Source organism: Gigantopelta aegis, chromosome 10 (assembly GCF_016097555.1).
Source record: "Gigantopelta aegis isolate Gae_Host chromosome 10, Gae_host_genome, whole genome shotgun sequence".
NCBI classification, from domain to species: domain Eukaryota; kingdom Metazoa; phylum Mollusca; class Gastropoda; order Neomphalida; family Peltospiridae; genus Gigantopelta; species Gigantopelta aegis.
The window spans coordinates 58,267,501-58,281,463 of NC_054708.1; the positions used below are offsets into that span (position 1 = coordinate 58,267,501).

At 37.3% G+C, this 13,963-nt stretch overlaps 1 protein-coding gene across 1 annotated transcript; it reads left to right on the forward strand.

Moving 5' to 3' along the window:
- The first annotated feature begins 60 nt into the window (after positions 1–60).
- On the forward strand, positions 61–13,249 carry LOC121384473 (nitric oxide-associated protein 1-like). The gene is made up of 8 exons (XM_041514880.1): positions 61–1,319; positions 2,163–2,291; positions 3,544–3,720; positions 4,117–4,343; positions 7,439–7,570; positions 9,092–9,208; positions 11,433–11,550; positions 13,007–13,249. Exons 1-8 carry the CDS (start codon positions 245–247, stop codon positions 13,177–13,179), a joined length of 2,148 nt encoding a protein of 715 aa, XP_041370814.1. The 5' UTR covers positions 61–244; the 3' UTR covers positions 13,180–13,249.
- The last annotated feature ends 714 nt before the right edge of the window (positions 13,250–13,963 follow it).

The following is a 13,963-nucleotide window of genomic DNA, read 5'->3' on the forward strand; positions in this document are numbered from 1 at the left end:
AAGAGTTTTGAAAGTGTTACGCTTTATATATATGTAAAACAGTGGGCCCCACAATTAAGTCTGTTAACCAATCTATCGCACATTTCACAAAACGAAAGTTCATTTTGTTCAGATTCTAAAATCGTAATGAGTCTTGAGATTAACATTTTATCATCAACAATCGCATGCAAATGTTCATCACTCCTTTGACGTTGGTCAGATGAATTTGGTTTTAAAGATACTGTCGTAATAATATTTTTTCAACATGTCCATCTATGTAACACTACTGAGAAGAGTTGGCTTGCACTATAACAACATTGTCATTAACAAGTTAATTGGCATCGAATGTCTTTCACAATGTGTTAACCCAAACACAAGGTCACTTGCATTTGGTAAAATAAGTAAGAAGCACACAAATTCTAAGACTGAACAAAAGGATATAAAAAAAGTTTCCAAAGACACTCGATCTGATAGCACACCTCTTGTTGTAAAGATGTTATGTGATAATTTAAAAGAACAACATGATATTGAACAAACGGATCATTTATCACATGAAAAAACAACACTGTCTATAGATGATTTACGACAATCACTAGATGATATCTCATGGGATGTAAAAGCTCGTTTCAAAAAGGAATTGCAAGATATAGACTCTATAAATCTTGCTGAAGAAAAATCTCGTATGTATTCAGACCTACAACAAGAAGATGATTTTATAGAACACATAGATCTTGACGGCAATACAGCACCACCCAGCAAAAAAGGGAAGTCTCATATCATGAAGAACATTATTGGAACTGTCGATCCCGCAGTTCCTAAAACAGACATTCCGTGTTCGGGGTGTGGAGCGATATTACACTGTCAAGACTCATCAGCTCCTGGCTTCATGTCAAGTGAAAAGTTAACAGTGTTAACAAAGGATCAACTGAAGCAGTCAGTGTGTCAAAGATGTCATTTAATGATGCATCACAATATTTGTCTGAATGTCAGAGTCGATGAAAATGAATATGCCAAAATTATTTCCAAAATAAAAACTTCAAGAGGTCTGATTATGGTTGTCGTTGATCTTACTGATTTTCCAAACAGTATTTTTAAGAATTTGATGCAACATGTTGGCTGGAGTCGGCCTCTGTATATCATTGGAAACAAAGTGGATCTCCTAGCAAGAGATGACAAGGGGTACTTGGATCGAATAAAACAGTCTCTAATTAAAGAATGTGAAGCAAGTGGGCTGAACCCCAGTGGTAATAACTTGAGACATGTCTGTTTGGTGAGTGCGAAGACTGGATTTGGAATTGAAGAACTTGTCACAAAGCTCATGTCTCAGTGGCAGCTAAAAGGTATTAATATGCAGTTCACAATTCAACATTAATGTCTGCTAGTAACATACATGTAGCTGGTTTTTTAATGTTGATGAAATATTTAGTAGCTGTACATGCAGCAGTGCCTAGCATTAACACTCAGTTACTGGTTCATGTACTCGCCTTTTCACTTCACTTACATTATTACTAAATATTATAACCACACACTCATTTAGTGACATTTTATAGTCAGCCTGCCATCTGTATATGGTTTTATATAGGTTTTTGTTATGTAGTAGTGTTGGTATAAAGTGCTTCTCCTATTAGCTCAGTTGGTAGAGCTCTGGACTCTTTATCAGGGCTTGAAACGGCCTGTGGCCAGGTCGCCAAATGTGACCAATGTCCTGTTTGGGGGACTTAAATATTTTTTAAATAATAGCGTTAGTTGCCCAAATAATATTATCTTCTTTAGAGCTATAACATATGAGCCACTATTAATATTTGTATTCCACATTAAAATCTTGATCGTGGTTCGCTTACCATAATTTGCCAACATGCATTATTATTTTTGGGGCCACCATATGTTTTAGCGAGTTTTGAACCCTGATATTATGATTAATTTTTTTTTTATCATTAAGTCTTTGTATGTACTGGTAAATCAAATGTATGTGAAGGTACAGGTTACTTGTACTTAGTAAATAGAAATAGTTTAGATAAGTACACCTCATTCTAAGTAATTTACTAAAGCTACTTAAATAATAAAACTTATATGTATAAATACAAACACTGTAATGTGTATTTGACAAATATGTTAATTATGTACATGTATATGTTGACGGTACAAATACTGATACTAGAAAATGTTGATATTATGTGTTTCAGGTCATGTGTTTTTGGTTGGATGTACCAATGTTGGAAAATCATCTCTGTTCAATGCTCTACTGGGATCAGACTACTGTAAGTCTCACGTTCGAGAGTTGATTCACAGAGCCACCGTCTCCACCTGGCCAGGTAAACCAATCTTCATACAACAATACACACACAGACCACACAGGTACATGTATATAATATGTATTCATTACCCATATGGTTAAATATATCTTGGTACATACCAAAATGTTACATCCCACTAGAACGTCAAATGGGATGTAACTATTTGATGACGTCATACTACTGGTGTACTAGAACCTTGCCGGAACATTAAATGAGAATGGTGATATAAATTGAAACCAATTAATGAGTAATAAATAGGATATTAAACTCGCTACCATTGCATATCATGTTTATATGTCACAAGTGAAATAATTTTCATTGTCACTCACTAAAGCTTGTGACAATTAAAATTATTTCACTCGCTACATAAACATAATACAAAATGGAAGCTTATTTAATATCCTATAAACAGTAAAATCAACTAGTGACTGATAGTTGGTAATTCAGTGGTGCACAAACTTGAAAGTACTGGTCCACTTGCCAAATGCGGGTAAGTTTCTGATGAGCGAGTTAAAACATATAGCCACCAGTTTGAAGGGTGACTTCCCTTTCAGAAAGACTTAAATTTGTATTTTCCATGATTTGTTGGGTCGTGGAAATCCTGGTAAGTGTTACGGAATTTGCAAATTGTGTAATTTTTTAGTCCTGGAAAGTCATGGAATTCTGAGCTGGATCATGGAAGATAAAAATTGATTAAAAATCCCCCGCCCCTATAACATAACTTCAAAAGAGGAGAAATTTGCACAAAAACATTGTATTGTCATGTTGATGATTATACAGAAAAATCCTATGGAATTTGCAAATTATGTCATTTGAATTTCCATCCTGGAAAGTCCTGGAATTTTGAGCTGGATCATGGAAGATCAAAATTGATAAAAAAAAGTATCCCCCTCCATCCCATTTAAAATAACTTAAAAAGAGTGGTAATTTGCATAAAAACATTGTAATGTCAAGTTGATGATTGCAGAAAAATCCCAAGAAATGGGTCATGCATGGCTAGCTCTAGCTTGGGCAGAACATTTGGCCAAATTATCTATTAAAATGTAAAAATTGCAGAAACCCAGTTATTTTCTAACACAATTTAATACATGAGATTATTTCGCCAGATTAAAATAAAATTTGCCTTTTTTTAAAAATTGTAACCCCAGATGGATGGATTTTTTTTTTTGTCCAACAGGGTCATCTTTGATCTACATGTAGCACAGGTTCCCAGTTTTTACCCTGGATGTGTTGAGACTGAAATGAATCTTATGTGTTTTGTTTTTAACAGGTACAACCGTGAGCTTGCTCAAGTTCCCGATTGTGACCCCCAAGGTGTGGCGACTGCAGGCGAGAATGGAGCGGCTTATTGAACAGAGGATGAGAGATGCGATGGAGAAGAAGCTGAGGAGTCTCGAGAGAGATGACCAAGAAGGAAATGAACAAAAGACAAGTTTCAAACTTACAGGTAAATTAAAAACACTGATCCTAGTTGATAACAAGTTGAAAATATTTTTTGCTAAAATTGCCATTTTTGTTTTACTGTTAACTTGCATATTATTACAACATTATTTTGCTTAAGTTGTTAAGTTTGGAAGATCCATGTGTCTGGTTTTTGTGCTTTTTGGCGGGTTGGGGGGAGTGGTGGGACTATAACTTTAATTTTAAATTAAAACCCCCCAATAATTTCATGAATTGCCACAGTTACAGATCACACTATATATCCACGTACTGTTTGTAATAATTAAAAATTGATTTTATGACCCTCTCCTCCAAAAGGTACATACACATGTATCTCGAAAATTAAGATCAGCAACTTTAAAACTGCACCTTTGAGAATATTTGTATTGATTTACTTTGACAGGAAACGTGGGTCAGACTGATTTCCGCAGCTCGAAACAGAAGCAGGCTGAGGAACAGTGCGAGTATGAAGGTCAGGAGATTGTCAGTTTCGAGCTGACCAACAGGGACACCCTGGAGACTCACTCGGGTCGCGGCGAGAAGGTCAGCCCACCCGACATGTCGTTTGACGAGAAACTGACGGAGAGTCGGTGGACGTTCGACACACCCGGTGTCGTTAACAGTGAACAGGTGAGTGTCTCTAGTTTTGGATTATACTGTGTTCATTTGGTGCTCGTGAATATCACAAATTCACAAGTTTCAAATTGTGAAAACAACTTCACCAAGTGGAGAGCGTTCAGGCGATTTATAGACAATCTGCACTGTCACTCCAATCTCAGACCCCAACTCATAATTGCTCAAATAATTTGTTGTTCTGCCATTTGTTTTGAAGTTGTGAAGATTGACACTGGAAATCCTACCCCAGTTCACAAGTTGTGTTCACAGGTTATTTCACAACTTGTGAATTGGGAAATATGATAATCATGACTTCTAATGAATGTAGCATTAATATTACCAGTTACCATCAGTACTTCAAGATGGGTACCAGGGTTCGTACGGGCCTGGAAAACCCTTGAAAACCCTTGAAAATAAATTAATGTATTCCAGTGCTTGAATACCCTTGAAAATCATCTTGCGGTCTGGAAAACCCTTGAAAATAATCATTTGATGTCAAATAAAATATAAATGCCTAAAATGGAGGCTTTTTTACTTTATTTAACAGGTAATTAAATTATTTGTTTCATTTCCGCGGCACAATCAAATGCCAATCGCCCGGCCAATCGATGTTTACCGGCTCAGTTGACGTGTGAATGTTTGTTTTGTTTTTTATCTTGCGATGCGAGAATCACGCGGCCACAAGATCCAAGCGACAGCGTCGCCATATTGGAAAAGAAAGTTTGTCACTTTTTGCCGCTGGGTATTTTGCAAGTTTAGGGAGCGTGTCAAGTTAATGAATCTTTGTAAACCCACAAAGATGGTTGGCACTTGCGTGTTTAACGACCTGTGGATACAGGCAGTGAATTATAAGGACTGGTTGGTGCGTGGACCCGACAAACACAGCGCAAGATGCACCGTTTGTACTCGCAATTTCAGTGTGGCGAACACGGGGGAATCGGCGCTAGTGAGTCACAGCGAAGGAGTGAAGCATAAACAATGCCTTGTGAAGTTTTTGAACGAAACAACAACAACCACAAGCATTGCTGATTTCTTCAGAAAGAAACAGGCCACGCGACAAGACAAAAGTTCGATGGATGCGACTGCAGGAAGTTCTAAAGCACAGACCGCCAATACTTGCAAAAACCACAAGCATGGTTACCACCAATGACACGTTGCGGGCCGAGGTGTACTGGGCACTCAAAGTAGCTAAGGCTCACTACAGCTACAATTCTTGCACTGACACGGGGGAATTGTTTCATATGATGTTTCCTGACAGCGACATTGCCTCAAAATTTGGTTGTGGGGAGCACCAATGTGCTTACTTGTGTACGTTTGGGATTGCCCCACACTTCCTGTCTCTGTTAAAAGACCAAGTCAAGAGGGAAGATGGCTATGTTCTGCTTTTTGACGAAAGTCTAAACCACTAAACCCAGTCAAAACAAATGAAAAATACCCCTATCAGATTTTGAGGATGTACATGTATAACGGAGGTAAAGTTCAGTCATAAGTTGTCCACCATTAACTCGGTACGGTCCTGGAATTTTGGTAAAGTTGACCTGGAAAGTGCTTGAAAAACCCTTGAATTTTGACTTCCTTTAAGTGTATGAACCCTGGTATACTGGTATGTACTGTCTATTTGAAAAGTGCATATGAAAGGCCTCAAATTACAAATTGGTGCAGGACATACACGTGTAGCCCAGTCCTCATTTGATGCGCGGTTGGTCTAGGATCAATCCCTGTTTTGTTGGCCCATTGGGCTGTTTCTTATTCCAGCCAATGCTCCACAACTTGTGTAACAAAGGCCATGGTATGGACTATCCTGTCTGTGTGATGCTGCTAATTGAAAAGTGTAGCCTATTGCATGGCCCCATTGGTTTTCGTCTCTCACTATTTGTGTGGTCCTAAACAGTATGTCCGATGCCATATAACCATAACTAATATTTGTTGAGTGTGTTGTTATATAAAACATTCCTTCCTTTCTTGTTACAAATTTGAAGGAATAAACTTTGATTGTTTCTAGGCAGTTGTGAGGAATAGCTTTGCAACTATGTAATTGCTGTGTATTAGTAATTTCATTTCATTCAGGGATTGTTTACAATTAAAAAAAAAAAAAAAAAAGTTTCTGCAGTTTGCTGTGTCTGATCCAAATGAAAATAGCACAGCCTTCTGGTATTCATGGTAATAATTGTTTTCAGTAGTGCGTTGGCGAAATCATGGAACCAATCATCATTCATCCGTTATCATGTAATGTAATCCACCATCACCATGAATACTAAAAACAGTTTTGTCCTCTTGCCGATGGTCTGGGATCGATCCCTGTCGGTTATTTGGGCTATTTCTTATTCCAGCCAGTGCACCACGACTGGTATATTAAAGGTCGTGGTATGTACTACCCTGTTTGTGGGATGGTGCATATAAAAGAACCCTTGCTGCTATCTAAAAGAGTAGCCCATGCAGTGGCGACAGCAGGTTTCTCTCTCAATATCTGTGTGGTGCTTAACCATATGTCTGATGCCATATAACCACAAATGAAATGTGTTGAGTGCGTAGTTAAATAAAACATTTATTTCTTTCTTTCTTTCAAACTCAGGACAGTCCCTTTAATGGCATGTTATCAGTTAATTGCCAAGTATCTGGGCCCATTTGATGAAATAATCTTAGCACTAAGATTGTCTTAATTTAAGTGTATATTTCATTTCAACTTATTTTTGTGTTTATATCCAATTACGGTTCAAGCACGCTGTCCTGGGCACATCAGCTATCTGCACTGTCTGTCCAGGACAGTGTGTTAATTGTTAGTTGGTTAGTGAGAGAGAAGAGGGTGTAGTGGCCTTACACTTAACCATTGAGCCCTTGAGAACTCGCTCTGGGTTGCAGCCGGTACCGGGCTGTGAACCCAGTACCTACCAGCCTGTAGTCTGATGGCTTAATCACTGCACCACATATTAAGTGTACAACTACTTTATAACTACCTTAAGGTGATCATAGCGCTAAGATCACTTTGTGGAAGGGAGCTTTGAACTGTAATGAGATATAAGTATAATTATTATAACATACATAGTGTGAAAAATAACGATAATTTTGTCATCATCATTAGTGTAGTTTTTCTTCTTCTCTCTTTTCTTGAGATAATCAACCTGCTGAGTCCAGAGGAGCTGGCGGTTGTTTTGCCAAGACCGGTGATTGTGCCTCGCGTGTTTGTGGTGAAACCCTCACAGGTGTTGTTTGTGTCCGGCCTGGGCAGGATTGATTATGTTCAGGTATTACGCATCGGAAGATTTATTAGTCCCCTACTGGTCCAACTGGAGGGGACTAGGTTTTATGTCCATCTCCATTCTTTTGTCTGTCTGTCTGTCTGTCTGTCGGCAGGATTAATTATGTTCAGGTATTACAGGCCTCTTAAAATTCCAAATTTGTGTAAACCATTTATGGGTTACTTAAAAACAAACTAAGGGAACCCATTTTGTTTTTAAGTAAGCCGTCATGACCATGTAAATGATGTCATAAATTCAATGCAAGAATGAAAAATGGGTTATGCAGAACTATACTTACAAGAGCGACGTGCGAATGAAACTATCGCTCTTGCAATTTTCAGCAGCCTGTATTACGCATAGGAAAATGTAGTAGTCCCCTACTGGTCCAACTGGAGGGGACTATAGGTCTCATCTCCCTCCTTCTTTTTGCCTGTCTGTCCGTCTGTCCATTCGTCTGTCCGTGATTATGTTCAGGTATTATGCATAGGAAGATTTATTAGTCCCCTACCGGTCCAACTGGAGGGGACTATAGGTCTCATCTCCCTCGTTCTTTTTGCCTGTCTGTCCATTCGTCTGTCCGTGATTATGTTCAGGTATTATGCATAGGAAGATTTAGTAGTCCCCTACCGGTCCAACTGGAGGAGACTTTAATTTTGATCTCCATCCTTCTGTCTGTCTGTCTGTCTGTCTGTCTGTCTGCCCCTGAGCTTAGGAGATATGAACTATTGTTTTCGAGGCCTTTTTTTCACAATGCCTCCAGATGTTGAGCTGAAGGTTTTTTGTATAGCTTTATTACGTGCTGTTACAGATCAAGTTTGACTTTTATTGCAATTTACTCACTTTTGTATAGCTTTATTACGTGCTGTTACAGATCAAGTTTGACTTTTATTGCAATTTACTCACTTTTGACAGAGCTATGGCCCTTGAACTTAGGAGATACCAAAACTTGTTTTATGGACTTTTTTTCCCCATGTTGCCTCAAGATGTATACCCATGTTATTGCCCTTGAACTTAGGATTCTTTAAAATTTGTTGGGCCCTGTTGGGGACATGTATTGCTTTAGCAGTACTCTCAGAATACTTGTTGTTCATTTTGTTAGTATGTTATTGAACTAATTATGTTATCGGAATGATATCTGGTCTGGTGTGTTAAATGTTTGTATCTAGAGATTATTATACGATCTTGTGTGTCGTACTGATTTTACGAAACGAGTGTCAGAAGTTTTGTATTATCCGAGAGAGAGTGAGGGTAATAAAATCAGCATGACACACACGAGTGTAATAATTTCTTTATTATCCATATTATTATTGTAATTTTTTTATGAATAAAAAGGACCTTCCCAAAATGTTTCAACCCAAACTTGAAGAAGAGGACGAAATGATGTCATATTTCACATGTCCAGTCCGGACTGTGGAAACAATGTCATGTTATGATGTTGCTTTCCACAATTACGTCATTACACTTGTTATTACAGTGTACTGACATTTACTGACAGGTTTTTAAATTTATTTTTTATTTTTTTATCAGGGAAGTAAATCTATATTCTTGACAGTGCATTGTTCGGCTAATCTGCCACTGCACGTTGTCAATGGTAATGAGGCAGAAGAGTTCTACAGTCAACGAGTGGGCACAAAGCAGCTTGGTGTGAGTGTTTATAATCATGTTTTATATTCTTCTCCTGTCTGGGGCGGGATGTAGTCCAGTCATAAAGCACTCAGCTGATGTGTAATCGGTCTAAAATCAATCCCCTTTCGGTGGGCCTATTGGGCTATTTCTCATTCTAGCCAATACTCCACAATTGGTGTAATGAAGGCTGTGATATTTATTGCCTTATCATTGCGATGATGCATATAAAAGATCTCTTGCTGCTAATTCGAAAGAGTAGCCACTTGCATGATGGAAGCGGGTTTCCTCTCTCATTATCTGTGTGGTCCTTGACTATATGTCCAACGCCATATAGCTATAATTAAAATGAGTTGTGTGTTTCATTAAATAAAATAATTCCTCCTTTCTTCCTTAATGTTTTATTTGCTTATCTTATCCAAATCAGGCTGGGATGTAGCTTAGTGGTAGAGCACTTGCCTGAGATATATTGGCTTGTATAGGATCGATCACCCTCAACAGTCAACCAAAAAAGAAGAAAGGAATGTTTTATATAAGGACATACTCAACACATTTTAAGTACTGTTACCGTAACCATTGTATGTTGTCGAACATACACATTTGGTTAAAGACCACACATACATGTATAATGAGCAAAAAAACCCGTTGCCACCACACAATGGGCTACTCGTTCCAATTAGCAACAAGAAATCTTTTATATGCAGCATCCCACAGACAGGATAGTACATACCATGCCCTCTGTTACACCAGTTATGGAGCACTGGCTGGAACGAGAAATAGAAATAAAGATTGATCCTGGACTGACTGCTCAGCAGGCGAGTGCTTTACCACTGGGCTACATTTCCCCCACTTCCGTCCTAACCATGCAGTGCCAATGACTGGTATAAATAACATGGTATGAACTGTTTATGGGTAGTGTGTATAAAAGAACCCATCATGCTTTATGGTAGAAGCAGTTTATGTGGTGACAACAAGGCTTCATTTCTCACTATTTACGAACGCCTCCAGAGATTAAAAATGTGCGCAAACCATTTATGGCTTACACAGCAACAAATTCAGGTAACCCATTTCTTATTTGGGTAATACATCATGCCATGATTGTAAATGATGTTTTAAATTCAGTGCATGAATGAAAAGTGGGATACGCCAAATTAGACTTGCGTGAGTGACTTGAGAATGAAACGATCATATTTTCACGGGCCCTACTAATGTTAGAATAATCATAAGTTAGACACCTAATAGCCGTAGTTTAAATGTGTTAAACAAATATTATTTTTTATTTTCTTTGTTATTTAGTTATTAGTTCTCCACAAAACTGCTTCAAAGCAAAATTCTACAGTAACTGCTAAACAAGTTTAACAACTAAGGTAGATAACTCTGGTTAGCTTAATCAGTTTAGGCCCTACCACCCAAGAAACTAGCTGAATTAAATTTGTCAAACAAGAATCTGCCTTTAAACAATTTTAAAATAGAAAATTATAATCATTTATTAAAACATTTCATTTGCTCTTTCAAAAGAAAAGAAGTTATAACACCTAATTTTACAATTTGAAATATTTGTGAATTATTTATGAATGTGCTTGCAGGAAATATTAATTTCCACAATGCAATATACATGTATGCCAAGTTCCAGATTTTGGAGTTTGCAGTGGATGTGTACTGATATTAGTACAACTCAACAATACGGCAATAAAGTTGATGTTAAAAAAAAGCTATTTATACTCATTGAAGAGGATAATTGTTAAAACTGTGCTTCGTTGGATATACATTACATTAGTGATATTCTAGTAATGATCGATTATAATAGAAAAGGTTTCACTCTTATGATTTGATGATCGATTATAAAAATCCATAATCGATTGTGTAGGAAAATGTTAACTAATTGTTTAGATGATAAAAGTAAATACGCTGGTGTTTGGGTTTGTTTTTTATACATGTATGTGCATGAAGAAAAAAAGATACTAAAGAGTTAATAAAGGTAAAATTAGCCATTTGCAGTCTGCATGCAATAATGGGTCCTGATGCTTAGACGTCTTCTTATGTTCATAAAATTCTAACTGATTGTGTAATCGAGAGTTGATTGGTTGGTTCAAACTAATTATAACTGGTGATCGATGATGAAATCCCAATCTATTCCCATCACTACTCTACATAACATCATGTTGCAACAAAAACATTTTTTTTTTAAAGATGATATAAATGGATATGTTACATTTTGGAAATGAACTCTTCATTTAAACTTCAGGTTCCTCTTGGTTTGTGTGATCGTGTGAAAAGTCTTCCGCCATTAGAGAGTAAGGATGTCAGTGTGGTGGGACTCAACTGGGAACAGGCAGCTGCTGATATTCAGTTATCTTCTCTTGGTGAGCTCTCTATGAGAAAACTTACATCTACCATAATGCAACACAGAACAATCTGGGTATTTTAGAATCTTCATGAAATAATGAAATTTAAAGATGCAATATCATCTCTATTTTTATTATTTTAAATGTTATTTAATTAGTTTTGAATAGATTATTCACATGGCTCATGCTGGAGCCAATTTTCAGATACGTAAAGTATTTCCTTGAAAATTATTTTTAAAATATGCTTAATTTTAGGAAATTTTTATTAATCAAAGATTAAATGTTGTAGCCACTTTGTATAAAAATTAACAATTGGCTAATTAGGCAATTTATGGACAGGGTGAGCCCTGATCCATATTATTTTCTTCCTATAATAGTCCATTGTTTGATATCCTTTATTTGTTAATTCTATATCAATTAAAAATGTATTCACTTGCAATTCTTTGAAGAATGTATTACAAAACATGATGAAAGACCTGTTTGTCATATGATGGAGAAAATACACAAGTTTATTAAACCAGAAGCTGTGTTTGTATTTTGCATTAGCAAATTATGATTTCATTACTCTCAAAATAGTGCCTTGAGAAGACACCATAATTTTGCACATTTTGTTTTGTATAATCACATTACACGAATTAAATTTTAACACCGGCCTCGGTGACAGTGATTTAGCCATCCGACTACAGGCTGGTAGGTGCAGGGTTCGCAGCCCAGTACTGGCTCCAACGCAGAGCGAGTTCTTAAGGGCTCAATGGGTAGGAGTAAGGCCACTACACCCTCTTCTCTCTCACTAACCACTGACCAACTAACAACTAACCCACTGTCCTGGACAGTAGCCCAGATAACTGAGGTGTGTGCCTAGCACAGCATGCTTGAACCTTAAATGGATATAAGCACGGAAATATGCTGAAATGAAATGAAATAAATTTTAACACCTTGTGTTTGGGCTTTTAAAAAAATTTTATTTTTATATCGACAAGAGTTATATTACTTACTGAAATTTGACCGGCCTCGGTGGCGTCGTGGTTAGGCCATTGGTCTACAGGCTGGTAGGTACTGGGTTCGGATCCCAGTCGAGGCATGGGATTTTTAATTCAGATACCGACTCCAAACCCTGAGTGAGTGTTCCGCAAGGCTCATTGGGTAGGTGTAAACCACTTGCACCGACCAGTGATCCATAACTTGTTCCACAAAGGCCATGGTTTGTGCTATCCTGCCTGTGGGAAGCGCAAATAAAAGATCCCTTGCTGCTAATTGGAAGAGTAGCCCATGTAGTGGTGACAGCGGGTTTCCTCTCAAAATATGTGTGGTCCGTAACCATATATCTGACGCCATATAACCGTAAATAAAATGTGTTGAGTGCGTCATTAAATAAAACATTTTCTTTACTGAAATTTAACCCTTTACAATATAAAATTAAATCACTGTAATTGAAACTGAATTTAACTGCTTTTTGCATGTTTTGTTTTTCAAGGTTGGGTGTCAGTGACTGCGGGTTTTGAAATGAGCGTAACTCTTCGGGCCTATACACCAGGTGGCCGAGGTATCTACGTGAGGAGCCCAGCTCTGTTGCCTCACTACCGGAGTTTCCGGGGACAGAGGATTGGAAAGACTCCTGTTTACCGGCCCAAGAAACACAACTCCTGATTAGAATTGTGAAACAATGTCAAAGATGAAAATCATTAAAACTAATTCAGAATTAGAGATTTAGAACTGCTCCAAAAATCTTGCCTTGTTCTTTGGTTCATCCCCCCCCCCCCCCCCCCCAAGAAAAAAAGCACATACAAAAAAAGCACACAAACACATACACACACAATAATAAAAACAAAACCTCCACCTTTTCAAGACCCTGCAAAGTTTTCTAAATTTTGTGTCCAACGTTTATCCCTGCAATATGCTGAAAAGATTGAAATCCCAGATTGGAATGTACTTCAGTTTTATTGAACACACTTACTGTAGTACGTTTACTTTGGAATTGGTTGTAAATTAAAGAATGTACCATTCACATTCTACTGAATAAAAATGTGATGTAATTGTACACAAAAATAGTATAATTTTTCATCCAAGAAATGGTATTAAGTATATTACTAATTTTCAGCAAACCTTCTTATTGAAAGAAAACCTATTTAATAGTTATTAGTTACTAGGTGCTAAAACTACTATCAAGAATGTTTTTTTTTACCGACCTCAGTTTAGTAGTGGTTAAGCCATCAAATTTAAGGCAAGTAGGTACTAAGTTTAAATCATGGTACCTGCTTCCACCCAGAACGAGTTTAATGACTCAATGGATAGGTGTGTAGCTTTATCCTAACTGGACGCGAGCAATTGTTTTAGGAAACTATTGATTTCAATCACTGTATCCTAACTGCATGTGTATGACGCGACAGATAATTATGTCGCGTGCAGTTAGGATGTGGTAATTGAAAACAAT